Genomic DNA, 22,702 nt, shown 5'->3' on the forward strand with positions numbered 1-22,702 from the left:
TTCAGGTTCTAAAATTCCGTATTTTTGAACTTCGGGTTCAAACGGATATGTACTCGAAACTTCTGGCTCGAGTAGCAGTAGTGAAACTTCTGGTTCACTTGTATTATGAATATTAAATATGCTTAATTGATAAAACATATAAGATAAATTGAATTAAATAAATATCAGATATGCTATAAGGAATGAAACAACAAAAATATATCCATTATGTTAACAACATATACCTCATATATATATATATATTTCTTCTTTTTTTATAAGAGGTATTGCAGTTTTTTCAAATATGATATACTCTATTGACTGTCTTATCCTCATATAGAAATAATTTATTTATTAATATTTATATTATGTGAGGGCATATATGGTATTTCAAAAATTTAACCATTCACTCAAGAATTGGCTTAATTATATAAGATATATATATATATATATATATGTATAAAGGAACGTGTTTGTGAAGCAGGATATATTAAACTATATATATATAGGATTGTACCCAGGATATTATATGATGTATATTATAGACGATACTTGTACCCAGGATATATTAAACCATATATATATATAGGATTGCAGAAGCACAAAAAAAATAAAACATTCCATAAACCCTAATATGACACTGAAGCAACTGCAATAAGGCGCCGTATATCAAAAAATAAGTCAAAAAATAAACAAAACATTGATATGATGCCGTATATCTCCATAAACCCTAATATGCATAATTGATATAGATTATAAATAAACTCATAGATCATGAGTTATAGTTAAGAGCAACAACGTTGCACTACAAACTCGTAGATCATCATAGAGTTTTAAGAAAATAGCAGAGCGTGCTGATAACGTGTTAAAAAGTATTGACTTACTTTGTAGAGAATAAGAAACGTATAAAGAGATGAGGGGAAAATAGAGAAGTGTTTTATTCAGTCTCAGAGGCCTCCCTTATATAGAGGTAGGGTTTACATGATAAGTGTTCACACTATTAAGATATTACATGTAGGTCCCTAACTAATAACGTGGACAGCCACATAAGAAATAATATTTACAACAGATGAATATATATTATTAGTTTTAAAATTCCCGTGAGACATAACTCTCGAATTAAATAAAAAAAGTTACCGTGTAAAATGTAAATCATCAAAACTTGAGAAATTACGAACTTTGGAAATAGTATATATATCCATTGGATGGAAAACATTAACAGTAAAGCGGTTAAGTCATCAATACTTGAGCTAGAACCAAGCTCAACAAAATCTATAAATTTAACTTGTTCTTAATTAATGCAGCTTGATAAATGAAATTATCAGTTTTATGTATTTTATGAATTATGGCACTCTAAATTGTTAACACTAGTACAATCTTTCTTGAGTTAATATGTAGTCTTTAATTAACTTTTGAATGAATAAATGATGATTCTATTTACATAGTTAACTAAAACGTATTCATCTTAAGCATTGGTGATGTACTAAGCAGCCTATAGACACCACCAAAACCCTTGTTCATTCTAGAATCTGAATGATGACTGCGAGTTGGACTGAAGAAAATTTGTATCAAAGACCGGTTGGAACTTTATGATTTCCTCATTGATGTTATCCATGCTCTCCATCTCTGCCAAAACATTGTAGAACAAATCCACATCACAAGGAAGCAACAGTGGACCGTCATTTTTGTACCCATACTCCAATGCTGCATCCTCTAACAGCACCTTGAACAACGGATGATTAGCAAACTCCACCTTCACCACAAACCGTTGTTTTTCGGGTCCGATGTAGACTGAGAAACACCCAACAGGAGTTACTTCGTCGGCCTTGTTCTTCTTCCGCTTGCCATTGCTAGTACTGCAACTCCTTGCTGAACTGGGTGCTGTGCACCTTTTGATGCTGGTTTGTTTATGTAAAGTAGTGCATAGCCTCCACGCCTTGATAATCAGATTCTTTGTCGACTCTGCCTTCACCATTTCCATGCGTTAAATGATCGAGTAATTAAGTAGTGATCAATTAAGCTCCTGGGAAGTTCTGGTAAGTGTTTTGGGGGCCTTATATTTTTTCTGGGTAACGAAACAGGAGAAGATGAGAAGAAGAGGACTAGCTCAGGGATTATATAAATACATTTGGGTTGCGGGGAAACCGTTGAATATAAAACTTGGAATGAGTACCTGACGAAGTCTTTAATAATGTGAAGGATTAATTGTCAACTCTCGTGCGTCAATTGATGATGGGTCTTCAGGGAAATTACGTGGCGAGGCGACGAGAGAACTATGGCCGCCGACTTCGTTTTGTCTTATATTTACTTTTTAGGGTCCTTGACCAAAAGCCCCAAAATGAGGCAAAGTTATCCCACTTACCCCAGCAACAAATTTTTATTCCCACTAACCCAATTTAAAGTAAAATGACCATTCTGACCTCAACCTAATAAATAAATTACATCATTAATCCACTCTTTCCCCTCTCTCTCTCCAGCTAACACAGGCACGCAACTCTATCTCTCTCTCTCCTCTTCGCCGGAGAAAGTTTCCCGGCCACATGGCCTGTAATTCTCGAATTCTAAGGCAGATCCTTCATTATCGCCACCTCGCGCCTCATGTCCTCCGCACAGAGGTGTTACGTCGGCGAAGGTGCAGATCCAATCGAGGCGGCGCCATCGATTGTGCAAGGTAGGCCGGCGGTAATTGTGAGGTTCACGATCGAGCTTAGTGAGAAGCCCAATCTCCGGCGCAACCTTTCCGGACAGAAGGAGATTGTAACCCCAGTAAAATGGTTGAAATGCTTACCTGAAGTTGAAGATGGCACCCACCACTGCCGATTCGCTGCTCCTTGAGTCCTTGGTATTATTTCCCTTCAAATTATACAATTTCGTATCAGAAACTCTAGTCCAAAAAGCAAAATGGGTCTGTATGTGTGATAAAGAGTCATTGAGAGATGGAGGAGGAGAGAATTAAGCACCTTTGACTGACTGGGTCAGTGGGTTTTTGGAAGCCATTTTTGATTTTGTTTTTGTTGCTTACGAAATAGGGAAGCTTTAGAAACTTAGTTTTTTGTGAAGCTTTTGCTGTAGAGGGCCAGAGGCAGTCTTTATGGTTTCTATTGCTATTAAAATGTCAAATTTAATGCATTTTGTTGCTTCTGTTCGTGACTTTTTATTTTTTTCTGGATTTGATCATCTTCATCATTAGGTGTGCAGCGGTGCATTATAATTAATACAAAAGAGGTCGCCATGGTAACCACATGAATCAAATACATGTCAAAAACTTGGTCACTTTGAGTCATCCAGTGACACAGACCTTGCCATAATATTATTTTCCTCCTTTCTTGTCCATCCAATAGCCCACGAACAGACATAATTTGATATGAGTTGCAGAGATTACATGACTATCCTTTGGATTAAATATTGTAGATTTGATTAATATTCATATTTGTTACCTAGGACAAAAAAGAAATCGAGTATTAATATCCATATTTGGGGGCAATAGACGTTTTGAATTAATGTAATCTTTTCATTTTTTTTTACTTAATTACAGTTTTATTTGTCTAATCTTAGGAATATTAGTTCCTATTCCGGCGACCCAAAGTTCTATTGGGGAGTAATAGACGTCTATTGGGGGGCAATAGACGTCTATTGGGGGCAATAGACGTTTTGAATTGATGTAATCTCCTCGTTTTTTTTCTTTAATCAAAGTTTTATTTGTGTAGTTTTAGGAAGATTAATTACCATTTTGGTAATCTAAACGTCTATTGGGGGGCAATAGACGTCTACTCGGGGGCAATACATGGCTGATAGTCGTCTATTGGGGGGCAATACATGGCTGATAATCGTCTATTGAGGGCCAATAGACGTCTATTAGGGGGCAATAGACGTCTATTGGGGGCAATAGACTATTGGGGTAATAGACGTCTATTGGGAGGCAATAGATGTCTATTGGGGGCAAAAAAAACTTTCCGGTGAGATTTGCAGCAATTTCCGGTGGGCGGCAGCCGGTGACCGGAATCCGGCGACCGGTGACCGGATTCCGGCGAAAGTTGGCCGGATTCCGGCGAAAGTTGGCCGGATTCCGGCGACCGGTGACCGGATTCCGGCGGCCGGTGACGGGCTCCGGCGAAGTCTCCTATAGTTTCTCTCTCTTCCATTTTCTCTCTCTCTCTCTCTCTCTAAGTAACAAAGGGGTGATGGGTAAAATGGTATTAAAAAAAAATTAAAAACAAAAAAAAAATCTTAATGGGGTATTAGGGAAGACTCCCTTAGAGTGTATTGGGTAAGAGGGAATTAAAAAAACTTAATGGGGTAAGGGAGAAAAAAATCCCTAGAAATGGGGTAAATGGATAAAACCCCTACTTTTTAAAATTTGAATATGTGTTGTCAATTCTGACATGATTCATAACTAGCCTCTATTAAACAAAAAGAAATTTTTTTTGAAGGCAACAAAATACCACTGATGGTTACAAATGTGGGTTTTTTTTCCTTTATTTTTTGTTTGTAATTTCTAGAAAAGAAAATACTGATTTTGTTTATTTACTATTTTAGTCTTGTAATATCATTTTTATTTTTTAAACAATTCAATCAATAAAGGGCATAATAGGAGTTTCAAAATTATTCCCAACAATTTGCTATATATAATAGAGGGGCTGTGACCAGTTACCCATTTTTAGCCCAAAAAATGCCCACTTACTCCACCAAGAGTTTTTTAACCCCATTTACCCAATCTTACATCTATTGACATTTTAGCCCCTGTTAATTAAATTAAAACCCATCCATCTCTTATCAGTTTCTCTCTCCTTCCCAAACTCTCTCTCTCTCCCCCCGATCTCCACCTCCACTCTCTCTCTCTCTCTCTCTCTCTCTCTCTCTCTCTCTCTCTCTCTCTCTCTCTCTCTCTCTCTCCTCCCCATGATCTCCACCTCCGGTCTGTCTCTCTCTCTCTGATCGCCGCGCCGGAGATGCAGTCCAAATCTGAACACGACGATGAAGCTCCAGTCGGCGATCCAACGTTCTCGTCGCCGTTCGATTGATCGGCGATCCAGCCACTCCAACGTCCTCGTCGCAGTTCATCGGCAATGTGTCTACTGCCCCTAACGCTGCCCCTAAACCCTAAACTTAACACGAAGACATTATTTGGGGGCAGTAATGTGTCTACTGCCCCCACTAAACCATTATTACTGCCCCCCACTAAACCATTAAAACTTGCCCCAGTTTTGTGAAGGGTTCTGACTTCGTATGAAGACATTATTTGGGGGCAGTAATGTGTCTACTGCCCCCCACTAAACCATTAAAACTTGCACCAGTTAAGTGAAGGGTTCTGACTTCGTATGAAGACATTATTTGGGGGCAGTAATGTGTCTACTGCCCCCCACTAAACCATTAAAACTTGCACCAGTTTCAAGGATTCACAGTGTATTGCACTTTATCACAAACAAATCAACAAGAGATGATTACTGTCTCCTAAGAAAGACATTATTGGGTGGCACTAATGTGTCTACTGCCCCCCAATAGACCATCAAACATTACACCGCTTCCTATGTTTCGCAGATTATACAAGTTATTCACACTCAAAACAACAGATAATGTCTAAAAACCCACATTATGAGGGTCAATATTCTGTCTACTGCCCCCCACTAGACTGACACAAACAACACAATTTTTTTCATTTATCAACTACTGCAATTTAACACTACATTTACTTTGGAATAGCAGTTTTCAGTCCGTCAATAAATAAAGCAGTCATCATTGGCCCCCAATACAAAGTCTACTGGGGGGCACTAATGTTACAAATTTTATGGTTATGACTGCACAATAGCAGATAGCCATTTTCAGTCCGTCGTCGATTCCTTCAGAAGGTCAACCCCGGCCTCGCCGAGCTTCTCAGCGACGAGGACCGTCGGCTTGGCGTCGAGCCTGGCAGCGGAGAGCACGACGACGAGTTTCGGCGCGGCGATGGCTAGAGCAGGCGTCGTGGGCGACCTGCCGGAGGGATGGAGGGAGGGAGAGAGAGATCCGACGTCTTCTGGAGAGAGAGAGATAGAGAAATCGGTGAGGGGGGAGGAGAGAGAAATCGGTGAGGGGGAGAGAGAGAGAGAGAGAGAAACTGAGAGTAGAGAGATTGAAGGAGAGGGCAAAAAAGTCCCAAAAATTAATAAAAAGAATTAATTGGGTAAAGGGGAAATAATCCCTTAGAGTGTTTTGGGTAAATGGGGTTTAAAAACTCTTAGTCGGGCAAGTGGGCACATTTTAAGCTAAAATTGGGTAAATGAGCATTTTCCCTAATAGATACAGGCTTAAAACTTGTACAAAATAAAACATATTGGATCAACATGATTAAAAAACGGATTGGATCATTTACATGTCAACCCACTAAGATTTATTTAATAAACGGATCATATCTTTCTCGACATTTTGTTTTTTTTTTTTTTTTTTTTTTGAAGAATATCATGTCGATATATTAATATTACTCAGGCCAGAAAGGACCATTACATATCCTCCCTCTACCATCTCTGGGTAGATAAAGAGTTTGTGGTAAAACCACAACGATACATAGATTAGGTCCGATCATTTGACGGTACCCATGCTTACTTATTTAAAGCAAGCCTATAACTATGAACTAATCTCGCATAGTAATAGGCTAGTTAAAAACAAAACTAATTTAAAAATGGGTAAAAAGACCCAATACTCAGTCTGGACCCAAGAGATCCTGGCCCAAAACTTGATTGCAGAGCTGCAGTCGCCACCAGCGGCCCAAGAAGCCCAAGGACCCACCAGCATGCTTCCCCTGCCGCCAGAGTCGCCGACGGCCATTCAACCAGCCATGATGTGAACACTGACATAGTCGACGGTAATTCCTCAGTCTTCGCCGTCAAAACCATCAAGAGTTGGGCACGGAGAGGAGCCCAAACGCGGCAGACCGCCTGCCATATTGATCTGGACACCCAGATCCAATTATGCACCAGAGCCCGAGCCCATGAAATTCCGCCGCCAGCATCCAGCTTCGCCGGCATCAGCATTCTCACCACGATATCTCCGTCACCTGCTTGTAGTGACGCTCCTCCATCCTTTGCATTGGTCTCCGGGCCGAGACCAACATCGCCACCATACCCAGTGGCATCAGCAAAGCATATCTCCTTACTCCACAACAGCCAAATGGTTCCTTTGGCTTCTCCGCCTACTAGCAACGCTCCCTCAGCAGTCTCGGGGATGTTCAATTGCAGCCACATAGGCGTCACACTGGTTTCAGCAATTGTAAGAGGCAACTAGGACAAGGAAACCGGGTCTCCATCGTGGAGGAAGCGTTTCACCCTTTCACCACCGCCATGGCTGTTGCCAGCCTGAATTAACAGGGCTACAAGCCCGCCGCCATAATAATCGTCAATAGTAGGGGTCAGATCTGGCAAAGATTGATCAATGGAAGGGCAAAGGTGCCCTGATATTGGAAACCGACCAGAGCCTCTTAGCGCCTCGCCGGCAAGAGGAGGCTGGGTTAGAGTGAGCGCAAGGGGAGGCGCTGCTAGAGAGAATAGAGAGAATAGGGTTTTCATTTTTTTTTTCTCAGAATGCCGAATTCTCGACATTTTGGCTTTGATCAAGTATAACTGTATAATAAACGGGTCATTTATATGTCACTAAATGGTCCCCTTCCTGAATTGTCAATTGAAATTCGTATTTGTCCAGCGTTTAGTATTCGTAGAACCATATTTAGAATAGATCTGAACTTGCGTAACAATAAAATATTAAATGAAGTTTTTTTAATGAATTCTCTTACTTTTCAACTTTGAAAAATGATACTAATAATAAAAAAATTTGTTGAGATTTCAGTATTCTGTCAATCAGAGCACATTCTAAAGTTCATACTTTACTAATCATGAGATTAGGAAACATGACCGTTTGAATTGAAACTGGACTTTGCATGGTTTAGTACATTGGGAGATGCCATGGGACACCCATGGAATATAATGGCATGCCGAAACATGTTAAACTTTATTTATACTAGTTTTTCTTGAAATTCTCCAGAATTATAAATTCACTATTTGTAGAGTATGATTTTTAGAACGTGTTCCAATTGACAGAATAGTACTGAAACCTCGAACAAATTTTCTATTATGAATTTTATTATTTTTTAACTTTGAAAAATCATTAGAAAAAATTGCGTCAGAATTTTTGAATTCGGTCAATTGAAGAAGAATTTTTAAAAAAATGTTTCAGGGTGGAAAAATTCTGGAGAGAAAATAGGATCATGTCATTTTGGCCCAAAATCGTGTGCATAATTCACAGTTTTTAGAAGAAATCATAGTTTTGGAGAAGTTTTCATCTAGATTTATTTATTTATAGAATAAGTTGTGGATTTTAGTTTCTATGAAATGGGGCATGAACTATAATTAGTTAATAGTTTTTAACTTTTTCTTTTCTTTTTTACTTTCAGAATAAAAAAAAACAATTGTGTATTTAATATATTATAAATGACTAATTGAAGCTTAAATAAAACTGTAAAAGGTTGAAAAATCAGAGCGTTGGAATTACACAAGTGGTTAAATGATGTCATGTAACATGACATCAATATATCAGCTGAGTTTCGGTTGAATTCACTTCTTTTCATTAAGCATTTGCGAACTGAAAGACAAATAACGATCCCAAATTTTTAGGCTTCAACAACGTAATTGATTTTTCTCAATTGAAAACTAGGACATAAACTTCCGGTTAATCTAAGAGCATCTTTAGCAATGCTAGTCATTTTTGAGTCAAATTTTAGTCAAAGTAGCTAAAAAGTTATTTTAGCTAGCCACTTTAGAAATACGTTTGCATCAATGCTCTCTATTTTAGCTAGTTTTGAATTTATATTATTTTTTAAATGAAGATTAAATAGTTTAAATGTATTTATAAATTACATAAAATAACTTAAAAAGAATGTTTTAAATTATAAAGAGCCTCATCTCGCTCTCTATATTTAGGAACGAGATAGCTAAAAGTTATAATAGAGAGCCACTTAAGAGTCTGGTGCAGCTACTAAAATAGATAAAAAACTAAGAGCGTCTTTAGCAGACTCTCTATTTTGGCTTCTTAGCTATTTTGAAGAGCATGTTTAGTTTTTTATCTATTTTAGCAGCTGCACCAAACTCCTAAGTGGCTCTCTACTATAACTTTTAGTTATTTCGCTCCTAAATATAGAGAGAGGGATGAGGCTCTCTATAATTTAAAACATTCCTTTTAAGTTATTTTATGTAATTTATAAATACATTTAAACTATTTAATCTTCATTTAAAAAGTAATATAAATTCAAAACTAGCTAAAATAGAGAGCATTGATGCAGACGTAATTCTAAAGTGGCTAGCTAAAATAACTTTTTAGCTACTTTAGCTAAAATTTGACTAAAAAATGGCTAGCATTGCTAAAAATGCTCTAAACATGCTCTCCAAAATAGCTAAGGAACCAAAATAGAGAGTCTGTTAAAGATGTTCTGCTAGAAGATAATTGAATTGTAATCGAAGTCATTGAAATAGATCCTAATTAATTGGTCATCAATTTTTTAAACAAACTCAAGAGATTGCAGTTATTATAAGGAGATACTTATGGCACTAAACCATCCCAAACTTGATTGTAATAATAGTTAACTATCTGTTTTAATTGACGTAGTACTGTCATTGTATAAGCATTTTTATTTACTATATATATATATCTGGTTGGAGGGGACGTACATGACATGCATAGAATTTCAAATTTGAATGAATGACAGAGTATAAGTACGCTCCCATTAGGGTTATTATGTGAATAATTAGTGTGAACATAAGATCTGTTTAAACCTTTTTTTTTTATATATATAAAAAAAACCTACCATTGGCTACCAATTTGAAAACTTGACGAGTATACATACATGCATGACAAAGAATTAAACTTTGAAATTTCGGTTGATACATTGATTCATGGATATAAATATATAGGCCCCAGCAGCAGCAATAGCCCCACGGGAACTTTTTCCATAATTTCTCCTGAAGAACACATTCGCATATATGTCATAAAAATAAAAAAAATAAAAAAAAACACATTTGCATATATTCAAGTGGTTCTACGCGTAGACTTGGAGACAACGTCCACCACGTGTAATTAATTGTGTAATTTAGGGCTGGCCGTGGTACGGTTGCCGGAGTTTTTGACGTCAGCCGAATACCGACCGAAACTCTTCGGTTTCGCCAAATGTGTTGCCGTAGCCGTGCCGGAGCTTTCGGTTACCGGAGCTTGCGGTTACCGCTTTCAACGGTCGGTTTTGGCCGGTATTTGAAAATTCCGCTCGTCGGAATTTAGAGGACTGCAGAGATAAAATCCGGCGAAGGAGATGAGGATTGCAGTATGAGGAGGAAGAAGAAACAGAAAGAAGGAAGAGTACAGAGGTGGAAGAATAGAGAAAAGAAGAAAAATGATGAGAAAATGGAGGAAGAAGAACAAGAATATGAGAAGAACAAAAGTCAGAAATGAAGAGAGAGAGAGAGAGAGTGCAGAAAGAAAGAAAGAAAACAGAGGAGGAAGAGACTGAGAAAGAACGAAGAAAGAGAAATGTCTCGAAGTAGAAGACAAGAAAGAGTTTTTAATTTTCGTGATTTCTAATTTAAGTATATTTTTTTAGTTATGCGCAACTAATAACAAGCAAGCTTGTGGCCTAGTGGTAAGTGGCTTGAGTTTGTAGCGAGAATGGCAAGGGTTCGATCCTTGGCAGACGCAAGAGGGGAGTATTTTTTGGAATTAAATCCAGAAACATCTATCTCGGCTGGTTCGGTATCACCGAACCTCTGCGATTGGCTGTACCACTACCGAGCCGAAAAAGTTGCTCCGGTACGGTAGTACCGTGCCGACTCTTCAGTTACCGACTTTGTCGGCGCCGACACCGCCGGTTCGGCTGGTTTTCGGTCGGTTCCGGCAGGGATGGTAATTTGAGCCAGCCCTAGTGTAATTGCCATACCAAGCTATCAATTTGGTAGATTTGATTCTGGGTTAGATCGGGTAGTGATTAAGATAGAGCACCAGATTCCTCCGGCGGCCTTGTCTTATCCTTGTAAGGACGAAGTTTTAGTTGAGAAGTTGATTTGGCCAGCAGCCCCAGCCCCCAAGCATGCAAGACTAGCAAAGGTTGAATATTTACTTCAAGAGTTCAAGGTTCTCCTCATGATGACATATTGAAAGTGAAAGCTAGCTAGGATGAAACACTAGCTATCGTCTAGCTTAGGTCAGATTAAACGTGGACGTGTAAATTGGAACTTAGAGATAAAAGGATTGCGTTTGACGGTTTGACCTTATATATTTTTCTTCTTTTTCTGAGAAATTGACTCTCGCATAATGGAGCCCCATTCCTTCTGCCTCGTCTGGTCTACTTCCTACAGTCCTACTTGCAATTGTCTGAAGCTCATAGATGTTGGTTTTTAAGATTTTGTTTTTCATTTCATTAATTTATTTTACTATTTTCTTTGGATTTGGTTTTACCGTATGCATGAGCAAATTTATTTATTTACGTGGAGCAAAAAGAAATGAAAAAAAAAAACTGTGGGAAGGTGAATTCAGTTATGCATCAAAGTTTAGATATAGTATCACGCTGTGAACCATCCTAAACAAAACCATTATTGAATTGGATGTCTAGGCATTTTGCACAGTCTTAGTAAAGATTAACCTTTGGATGCAGAACTCGTAGATTTAGGTTTACATTACAATTATATATACTAATAACAGTGGCGGAGCCAGGATTTTAGACTTATTAGGACACAAAATAATTTTTATCTAAATGAAATTCATATCTATTACAATTAAATTTCATATTTTGAAATCGTTTCATATTAGTCGTATCATCTATACTAGTAAAAATGTTTTCTCAATATATGAAATAAAGCTGAAAATTCTCCTTTTGAGAACTATAATTTTTATACTTGATTGAAGAAGAGAGGTGCAATGAAAACTAAAGACCGGCTTCATCCAGTACAGCAAGAACATCAGAGGTAAGACATTTCTTAATAGACCTTTCCCAACAAACCTTGTACATAGCTAGTTTAGCGTGAGGTGTAAATGCCTTTGGCTGTTCCTTTAGCATAACCAAAATAAGAGACGTCATCTACATAATTTCCAGCAACTATAGAGCAAACAAGTGTTCTATGCCCATGAATGTCTCTAGCAGATTCTATACCAATTTCTTTTCCTTGGTGGTGACGTTTAAAACCCTCATCAAAGTACTAAACTCCTATGATTTTAGAATTACACAATGATAAGTTAGAAGTTTTTTTTCCTCCTTTGCATGATCCTCTCCACTTCAATTGATTTATTGTTGTTATGTTGTCATCTTTGAAACTTAAGATTTCCGGTCAAATACCATTGTCTATGATACCGATGATGATATATTGGCCATAATTTGAGTGGGGCTATAAACCCGATGTAGGGTTAAGGGAAAAAAAGCTCTGCTGCATGAGAGGTAGTGAGATGAAATTAATAACCCCCTATAGTCTTTAAAACCTGATCAAGTAATATAATAGTAATATTTTTTTCTTTTTTCAGAAATCAGTAGAGCAACACGGGACCTACTGAACCCCTCCCTCCCTCCCCCTCGGCTAAGGAGATGCAATGAACTATGTGCTTGCCTGTACCTAATCCTTTTTAAAAAGTAAATGAGCAGTTGCTTGCAAGACTAATTAGAGGTGACGGTTTGCTTATGCTTTCAACTGCTCACGTATTTGTCAAAGAGTTATGTTCATAATTTTAAGCATCGATCAACTGGCTAAGTAGGCTTGTTAACAATACAACACCAGGTTCCCACCGCACCCGCAGTGAAGTGTGAAGCTAGCTAAGGGAAAACAAGATTCCTCCTTTGATAATCTTATACTAGCAGGGTGTGTGGAGAGAAGTTAAAGGTAGTGAAAAATTTCTCGTACAACTACCACATTTTCTGTTTTTTTTTTTTTTATTCTTTTGTTTTCTATATTACAATTTACTATATTATCATTATTGATTAATTATATTTCATAATTTTTTAATATATAAATGTTAAATTAGTAAAAAAATTCAATTTTAGAGAATAATATCTCTTCTCTTAATAATAGTAAATATAGATTATTGTAATTATTAATGCCGGGGTAATATGACAATGCAAAATTAATGGACCATAATATCCTAGAGGACTCCGCATTGCTAGGGTTCGTACCTCCTATACAGAACTTGCACTGTGTTCCTGAGTTGGCGATCATGAGACCCCTCATCATCACCAATTTTCTTCTCATCAATCCATCATTATTAATTCTGGTGATTGCTTGTTGTCTCTATAATTTATTTATTTTGTTTTATTTATTTATTTTAGACATGCGAGTATTCAATCAGATATCACTAATTTCAGTTCGTCGGTTCGTCCTACAATTTTCATACAAATGAAGCTATAATCTATAATCAATTGAGTGCTGATAACATTTTCCGATTTGATAGTTAACTAAATTAATCAAATTGGTACATCATAACTTCACCAAGAAAAGAAAACTGCAAGTAATGCCTTTTAATACATAGTATAGTAGTGATGATTGTAAAGAAAACAATATCATAAACAAGTTCACCACAATACATGTGGGCAAAGGCCACACACGTATTGCCACATAATTAAATACCCACCGCTATATCCAATGTTGGTGTCTATATCAAGGTTTTAAATTTCTCCGAAACTGCCGAAATTTCCGTCGAAAATTCCGTAATTTTGAAGTACCGAAACGAAATTCATATGCTATATCATTTCCGTCAGAAGTTTTCCGAAATTTTCCGAAATTTTCCGTACATTTCCACGAAATCTTAATTTCCGAAATATTTACACACACAATATATATTTAAAAATTCACACCGAAATTTTGTCCGAAATTTCTCTAAAATTTCTGTTAAATTTTTTTGTCACCTACAATGAATTTTTACTTCACACTTTTATAGAGAAAATATGAAATTTTGATTTTTTTTTTTTTTTGCAATCAAGTTGAATACAACAAAAAACCTTTTTGTTTTTATCTGCTACAAAGTTGAATGCTCCAACCATAACATGATTTTTTTTTTGCTTCGTCTCAAATATTGTATGCTTTCATACACTGTAACATCATATTAGGTAATTCCACAATATCCGATATATGGATTGCATGTGGAAAGGGAACAACATGTACACATACAATAACCATGTGATGAAGTACGAAAATCATTTCCAAAATTCATGTACTTGGGAGCAGTATTGTATGATACTAAATGAAAGCAGTTCAACCAGCTAGATCGAACCACATCGTAGTAGCTTTTATATTCCTTTTGTTGTACTCATTCATTTTCATTCACGAGGTTTTGGTTTTACGTGCCTCGCCCCACCCCCTTGTAATTTTCTAATTATTAAAAAAAGTAAATCATATTTACATTATCAATACACATAGATAAAAACACTAGTTTAGCAATCTCGTCCATATAAAATATCATAATTCTATTATAAATGTATAATTTTAGAGATGTTATATTGTAAATAGGTTTATTATAGGTTAGTTTAGTCTATGTAAAAGTTTCATTCAAAAATATCATTTTATAAATGCAATTAATTTGATTTCTTTAGTTTTAACCGAAATTTCCACCGAAATCGAAACTTTCTCCGAAATTTCCTTAAATTTGAAGTACCGAAATCGAAACCGAAACCGAAATTTGAAACCTTGGTTTATATCCTCCACCTACAAGCACAAAACATGGGTGCCTAATTATTTAATATTTTTTCTTTTTATTTTTTGATTCAAACCAATTATTTAATATTTATTTGGGTTTTCTTTTCTGTAGGCCCTAATCTTACAGAATTTTTATCTCATTATCCCTTCTTTTTTCTCTTCGATCACGTCACGAACAGGGATGACCACACTCCACACCTTTAAATTGATCAACACCCATATTTTCAGCCTCTCAGACTCTTATCTCTTTCTCTTTCTCTTCTTCTGGAAAAATAAACCATCTCTTTCTCTAGTCTCTCTCTCTCTCTCTCTTGTCTTACATGATCAATTAACCTGGATAGTCTGAATCGTAAGGAATAGATCCCGGATCCCCCTATCAGATTCAACTCTGGTCTATCAATTTAACCTACCCTCTATTTTTGAATTAGGGATTGTGATTTCTTATGCGATTGTGGTTTTTCTTTGCAGCAAGGGATTAATTGAAGAGATTTCATATTGTGTTCGTGGAGAGCGAGGTTGCGAATCACCTCGGATGAAAGAAGCCATCGACCATTAAAACTAGTTCCTCGTGCTTCAACCCGAGACCATGGAGAAGCTCCAGCGACAACACAATTTTAGTGTTTGTTATTTTATTTTCTTTGATGGCTCTATTCGATATATATGCGGGAGAAAAATTGGATGATTTTTGTTGTCTATGGTTTTCTGGTTATGGCTTATTGATTGAATTTTGTATGGGTCTATGCCTATCATCTCTAATCCAAGATCCCCAATTTCAGCACTGAGTAGGAGGCTGAAACCATGGCAGTGATTGAACCCAAGAAGATCATCATTGAGATCCTGGTATCGGTGAGTTCTGTTCCTTGTTTGTTTCTTCAACACTAACTTGATCTATGGACCTGGACACTCAAAAGATTCAAGCTTTAAACATGGATTGCCTCTGTTTTCAGATTTCGGCCAAGTCAATTGCAGACTGAAGCTGCTCTATTTGCTTCCCCATGTACTCACCAACTTGATTTCAGCCATCCATCCCCAGAAAGTTGAAAAAAAATGAATAATATCAAGAATCTAATCAATTTCAATTTCGGAACTGCAAAGAAGCAATAGGACTCGATACTGGACCATGACTAGAAACAATTGTTGACCGGAAAAAAAAAAAAAAAAAAAAAAAAAAAGCAATTGAAACTCTGATTCCTACCAGTTGGTCCCACCATGTCAGAATTGCAAAAGAAGCCACGCACAACAAAACTGAGACAATTAAGGAGAAAGCAACCCCTCTACAGCGCACTCACCCAAAAAAATGTGGCTGCAGCGTGGCAATGGGTAATAGACACGCACATGTGCGTCATTTGGCCCAAATATGTCACGAATGTGCATGTGGCCATTGCCAATAATTGTAGTAGTGGTTGCAGACTCATAAAAAAAATCTTTACTCGTGACATTACTTCCAAGTGAATAATTTAATTCAAACAAGAGCAAACAGGTTGTATATAATTCATAAAGAAACTAGCTAGCAGCAGGAGCTGCATATAATTAAGACCGACATATATAAATTTATATATTTAAGGCGTTTGCATCATACTAACGTACACACGGTATTAATTATTCGGTTTCATATATCTTGTGCAGCTTAGTAACAATTAATATCCAAAAGGACTAAAACCCATCCCAGATATGAACTAAAATTCCTCTTTCAGGGGAGAATCGAAATAAGCACCATTTAGAAAATATAGAGGCAAATTTTATTGCTGCGCAGCAAAATATGCTGTATACATGCATGCGTATAACTTCAGTTCTTTACACAATAGAGATGTGTTGTTGTTGTTGTTTTTTTTTTCTTCTTCCTTTCTGATCTATGACCTGAACTACGAATATATATATGTTAAAATCAAATCTAGGTAAGCACCATTGATGATGACGACGATGTTGGAGTAAGTACCCTATAAGCACCACCGTAACCTCTGTTGCTGGCACAATTTCTACGACGAGCTGGACTGAAGATTATCGGAGAACAATTACTGGGAGCACTGATTTTGTCCTCATCGATATCATTGCTCTCCATCTCTGCCATAACATTGCAGAACAGATCCACATGGCAAGGAAGCAATATCGGACCGTCACTTTTGTACCCATACTCCAATGCTGCATCCTCCAGCAGCATCTTGAACAATGGATGATTAACATACTCCATCCTCACCACAAATCGCTGCTTTTCGGGTCCAACATAGACCGTAAAACACCCAACTGGAGCGACTTGGCATGTCTTGGCCTTGTTCTTCTTCTGCTTGCAAGTGCCAGTACTACTAGTAGTACTGGAGCTCCATGATTTGCTCCTCGTCAATGAAGCGGCTGCTGTAGAGCCTTTCCTGCTGCTTTGTTTCGGTAAAGTACTGCATCGCTTCCACGCCTTGATGATCAGATTCTTCGTCCACTTTCCCTTCACGATATCCATGCCTTGAAATATATGTGAAGTGTTTTAGGTTTTGCACGTACCCTTATCTTATTCTTTTCTCAACAAAGAAAAGAAGAAGAGTAGATATATGAAAAGCGAAGATCTGGATAAGAAGCAAAGCACTACCTCCGGGGGGCATAAATATATGTTTGATGGGAAGAGAGGCGTGGGAAAGCTCCGAGTAGGAGAGGACTGTGTCACCCTTGCTAATAATTTGGAAGTTTGTCAACTCTCGTGCGCCTATAGATTTTGAATAATTGGATTTGAATTTGTTGAAGGAAAGTCGTATGGGAACAAAAGAGGGCTGGACCATTTCTTAAATTTTCTTCAACAACACCTGCGCTATAAGCGTGACGAAAAATGATGAGAGAAAAAAATAACGCATATATAAGTAATAATATCCACAGTTTTTAATTATACTAATCGAATCCATTGAGTAAATAGGGAAATTATAACATGGTCCCGGACCATACTACACATGGTGGTCCGGAGTGATATTATTGGCTCATATAACTAGAAGTTATTTCTGATTGGTCTCTTTATTTAATTTATTTTATTTTTTCTCACCCATGCATGATTTCCACCAAATTCGAGTGATATTATTAGTTGGGACCACCATATGGTAGTACCACGTGGTACTCTGGGACCACGGAATAAGCAGTGCCAGTAAATAAACAACGAAGAAGAACATTGCTAGAAGATAATAATTAATAAGAACCTTAGTTTATTATGGACGTGGGTTAGTTTAAGTGAGCTTCTTTTTTTTGAAAGGACGACAAACTATATTAAATGAAATTGAGAAGTACATGGAGCGATGCATAAAACATCGAAAGAAAGCAATAAAACATAACGAGATGCACAAACGCATCTATGAAAAAAGAAAAACAATGACGCATAACTAGATGCATAATCGCATCGAGAATGAAAGGTAACCAGGTAACCATGTGACTTGATGCCATAAGGCATCGCTGCACTGCGTATGTCACTGAAGCAGTGTAAATAGAAGAGTAACCGTAACTATAACCGGTGATATGACCACCTAGGAGAGGTGATACACTCACCAAGAGATCGAAAGCAACCGATGGTGTCAAAAACTCGAATGTTGGTAGACGAACTCCTAAGAACCAGAGTCAATACCAGAACAATATGAGCAGCTGTTTCGGATCCAAAATCCGAATTAGGGTACCACCCGGGTCCCAAATGCGGATCCAAATCCGGCCCGAGGTCAGAATTGAAACTGATGCAGCAAGGAGAGTCCAATCCCAAGTAGCGTTGTTCTGCACACCCAAGCAACTGGGCACCCAAGAGGAGTCGGCATGTTTGGAAATACTCAGGCCACCCAGGCAATTGGGCACCCAAGCATCACCGATCTGAGCAGCAGCACCGCCGTCCACAACTCGTCTCTCCGCAGATGCTGATGGAAGAGAGCAATTTGGGAAGAGCAGACGAGCGAACGACCTGGAAAAGCTCATCTTCGAGCCGATCTGCAAGTGATGCCGGAAACGCAACGCCTCCAACCCTCTGTGGAGAAGACTCAGTCGCCGTGTCGCCGTCTCCCAACCGTCCAATCCACCCCACGTCATTCCAGTCAATCCACGCCGGACGGGATCAGCCTCACCTTGTACCGATTCGGTGACAACGCTGCCTGATCGATCTGGTCTGGGCATGCCCCGAACATCCAAGCACAAACCAACCCGTCCCACCTCACCAAATTTGAGACGCGCCCGCTGAGGCCTCGACTAACCACCGCCGTGAGCCACCATCCGCGATGATAGGTAGGCTATCAACCTCAACACCGATCGATCCGGCAAAGCGCATGCCGTCTCCACCTCAACGCACGGGAGCGTCGTTGGATAAAACGAGAAGGAGGAGAGAAGAGAGTCCCCAATCCCAAGAGTCGACACCACAGAAGGTGAAGGAATAGATCCCCATTGAACAAGGGGGAAGGTGCTGCAAAACCTCGCCCAAGGGCGGCGGCCGCTCAACCCTAGCAGAGTCCTGCTAGGTCGCATAAAAGAATACACCTTTAAATCATAACTTGTTGATTTGCTGCATATATCACCGCATCATGTAATATAAACACAAATATTGTAGGAGCGATAACCCGTTTAAGTGAGCTTCTTGAAAGTGTTCTATTGTTCGATCAATCATATTGTAACACCTAGCAAGCTGCAAACCCAGAAATTAGTTTTCTCCAATACACATGGTTTTTGTGTGTAACAAGTTTTCGCTATGTTCCTGCTTAAACTATATAGGGGTTTTTATTATAAAGCCCTTGTATGTTTTAAGCACACGAGACATGAAAATTAAAATAAATGGTCGATGAAACATCATGTTCTAGCTTGCTAAGTATCAACATATTCATCAAAACATTCGATCGAGTTGATGAGTAGAAGATTTATTCGTTTTTGTATGTCACATGTTTATTGTGCGACATCAATAATTATTTTTTTTTTCAGTTTTGTAATGGAATATAAGTAATAACATACACAAACTTTTCATAATCAAAATTGATTTAATTAGTACATAGGTGATTTGTTTCTTCTAGAGAGCGGCTCATTTTCGTCATGTTCCTCCAAATCTTAACCCTAAGAGAGATTCTAGATTTTGTTGAAGGAATATTGATTTAGTGTGTCTTATCAAACTAGGAGTAGCAATAGGAGAGAAGGTTCTAGATTTCCCAATCCTACACGGATTGGTATTCCTTGTAACATTAGAACTAGTACTTTGTAATCCCTATATATAGGGCTCCTATTCTCAATAATAAGAACACACATCTCTCTCTACAATTCTCTCTCGAATCTATTTTACTTAAACACGTTATCAGCACGACTCTAGCCACAAAAACCGAAACCAACTATTCTGCCTACCTGCGTGCCTACTGCCCCAGCAGCCCCTAGCCCGAGCTAGCCAAGCCTTCGCTGCAGCCTGCTCCTTGCGCGCCCAGCGCTACGCGCCCCTGCGCTCCGTGCTGCCCGCCTACGCGCCCGTGCGTCTGCAGCCCCACGTCGCTGCACTGCTGCTCCTGCAGCTCTGCCGCACATCTGCTGTCCCTGCAGCACCTACGCGCCCCTGCGCACGCATCCCTACTGCCCCTGCAGCACCAACGCACACCGACTGCACCTTTCCCCTTTCCTGTGCACGTCCGTCTTTTTTCAGGCTCCGAAACATCTAGTTTGGAACCTCGGATCAAAATCTTTTCTTCATCAAAGTTGTTCATCTCTGTCTCTTCCATCTGACCTCCGAATTTCAGCCTTATCGGAGTTATTCTTAGACCAGTACAACAATCAAAGTGAAAACTGTTCAGAAGAGAATTTGCTCCGAATTTCAACAAGCTTGACCTTATAAACATTCGATGCATGCCTCTACTCGGATTGCTTCGCTCCATCACGCCTGCATCGACACGCGCGTGATCCAAATACAAGTAAGTATTCAAGAGTAAGTTTTGAAGTTCCTATAATTCAAATATTTCTTCTTTTCTCAGGGACTTGAAAACCTCCCTTCTTCTACATCCCACCTTTCTTATAACGTGGGTTCGATTCTTGAAAAGCGGAATCGTGGGGATTCACGCAATTAACGAACTAAGAGCGTTCGTAAGACTTCGAACTAAGAGCGTCCGTAAGCATCGATTTAACGAACTAAGAGCGTTCGTATGCTACGGACTAAGAGCGTTCGTGAGCATCTATTTTGACCATTCAAACATCATTGTTTCGGTCTAATCCAATTATTCTTGGAAATCGATTTCTTGGTAGCATAGCTCGGAAATCTTATTTTATTAGTTTTCGTGGAAGCATTGACTCCGAAACTAACTTGTTCTTGTTTCATCTTTCAAGATGTCAAACATGAACAAACTCGATTTTGTTCCATTGGATTATGCAGGCAAAAGGTTTGGGTCACTGATGTCGAGGTCCACCTTATTGCCCGTGATTTATTGCATACAATCCAAGAGCTTTGTCCTATAGAAACAGCTCCAGACCCTCAAACTGAGAAAGATAATTCCAAGGCACTTGCCTTCATGAAACGTCACATGGATAGTGACCTACAGTTTGAGTTCATAAATGAGGATAGCGCCATAAAGCTTTGGCATGCGCTTCGCGAACGATATGGCAATGTTCGTGACTCCATACTTCTGAATATAGAAGCAAAATGGAAAGATCTTCGCTTCTCTGAATTTGACACTGTCATGCAATTTTATTCGGAAGCTCTCAGAATCAGAGCAATGATGCGTCTTTGTGGAAAAACAATCACAGAAGACCAATTGATTGAGAAAACCCTCAATACCTTCCCCGTCTATGCTATGAGGTCCTCTGACTTACTCCAGACTCATGTAAATGCAAGACGGATCACAAGTTTTCAACAGCTTATTGAAGCTATGGCCACTACTGAAAGACATGGCAATGAACTTGTGCAAAGAAGATTTGATAGGCTTCAAGATAGCTATCAAGAGCATTGTCCTATGGCTAGAGAAAGTCGCCATCGACGTCATGATCCATACGATCGAAATGCTCAAGAAGGTAATCGCTCAAGGCGAAAATCCCACGACCGTAGGAGGTGGGATTTTGAGGGACATAGGGTTGGAAACCATGGAGCCAACGTTGGCCATGGGCACCACTTTCCAACGCCACCAGTCCTAGGGACTATGGATATTGCACCAATGCGCCTCAATCAAGGGAGAATCCTCTTTATGGTGTCTATTTCTGATATGGAATGTCTGATCAATGGACCTGAATTTGCAATATACCTACGGAGGTAGTCGCATCATGTTGATCAAGACTTCGAGTTCACAAAGACTTTAAATCTGGCGATGAAGACAAAATGCCGCAGATTTTTATAGTCTTTACTATTTCCAAGAATCATGTAATGGCAATTATGACTTAAATCAATAAAATGACTTATTGTATTAACTCTTTCCCTCTAGGCATACTCAAGAGTAATTGTGATGTCTAGGCAAAGTTTGATATGAGAGAACAGTTTTAAAAGTGAGCAACGCTCCACCAAAATCTCGCCTTACCTTACCTAGTCACAACTAAATTGAAATTACCGAACGGATTGAGTGACTACGATTTGTCTACGGTTTGATTTTTATATTGGATTAGATTTTGGTCAAGAAACTTTGATGTAATCATTGGCTATTATTAATAAAGTATCGATTTATTTTATTCAATGTCTTGGACATGTTTTAATTTCGAACTTTATTATATGCTCCTAGGGCAGGAAGAACCCTATTAAGCTTCAAAGATATCAGAGCCAATGGTTTTCATATGGAAACACATTGTGAGAATGGACAAGAGTTCCTTTGCATCACCTCTAATCACTACGGACATAAACGAGTCTTAGAGAAACTGATGTGTCGCTCTAGTGGGTTGTACGCAACCACTATTCGAATAATTGAATCCAACCATGTCATGAGAGATGATTTATGGGATTCCGACACATATAGGCTTTGGCACGACCGTTTGGGACACCCAGGTCGTGACATGATGATCCGTATATTAAAGACTTCATACGGACATCCCTTTTTCAGAACGAAAAGAAGTAAAACTCTGTTTTTGGACACCGAAGGAGCCCCTGCGCCTCACGGCGTAGTTCACCCCCA

At 38.5% G+C, this 22,702-nt stretch overlaps 2 protein-coding genes and 1 long non-coding RNA gene across 4 annotated transcripts; 1 reads left to right on the forward strand and 2 right to left on the reverse strand.

Moving 5' to 3' along the window:
• Window positions 1–1,501: 1,501 nt before the first annotated feature.
• On the reverse strand, window positions 1,502–1,960 carry LOC133744977 (auxin-responsive protein SAUR71-like). The gene has a single exon (XM_062172991.1). It carries the CDS (start codon window positions 1,958–1,960, stop codon window positions 1,502–1,504), a length of 459 nt encoding a protein of 152 aa, XP_062028975.1.
• Window positions 1,961–14,915: 12,955 nt separating this feature from the next.
• On the forward strand, window positions 14,916–15,736 carry LOC133746466 (uncharacterized). Of its 2 annotated transcripts, XR_009864169.1 has the most exons (3): window positions 14,917–15,006; window positions 15,126–15,503; window positions 15,605–15,736. It is a non-coding gene; the product is annotated as an uncharacterized LOC133746466 (long non-coding RNA). The 2 variants fall into 2 exon arrangements; XR_009864168.1 differs by having other exon boundaries at window positions 14,916–15,503.
• A 622-nt stretch (window positions 15,737–16,358) lies between these two features.
• LOC133741894 (auxin-responsive protein SAUR71-like) lies at window positions 16,359–17,242 on the reverse strand. Its single transcript, XM_062169603.1, has one exon. It carries the CDS (start codon window positions 17,104–17,106, stop codon window positions 16,549–16,551), a length of 558 nt encoding a protein of 185 aa, XP_062025587.1. The 5' UTR covers window positions 17,107–17,242; the 3' UTR covers window positions 16,359–16,548.
• Window positions 17,243–22,702: the final 5,460 nt, after the last annotated feature.

The sequence above is a fragment of the Rosa rugosa genome, chromosome 4 (assembly GCF_958449725.1).
Source record: "Rosa rugosa chromosome 4, drRosRugo1.1, whole genome shotgun sequence".
Taxonomy (NCBI): domain Eukaryota; kingdom Viridiplantae; phylum Streptophyta; class Magnoliopsida; order Rosales; family Rosaceae; genus Rosa; species Rosa rugosa.

Excerpts from the sequence above, each read along its gene's own strand:
- LOC133744977 (XM_062172991.1), bottom strand. The coding sequence starts at position 1,960 with ATGGAAATGGTGAAGGCAGAGTCGACAAAGAATCTGATTATCAAGGCG.
- LOC133741894 (XM_062169603.1), bottom strand. The coding sequence starts at position 17,106 with ATGGATATCGTGAAGGGAAAGTGGACGAAGAATCTGATCATCAAGGCG.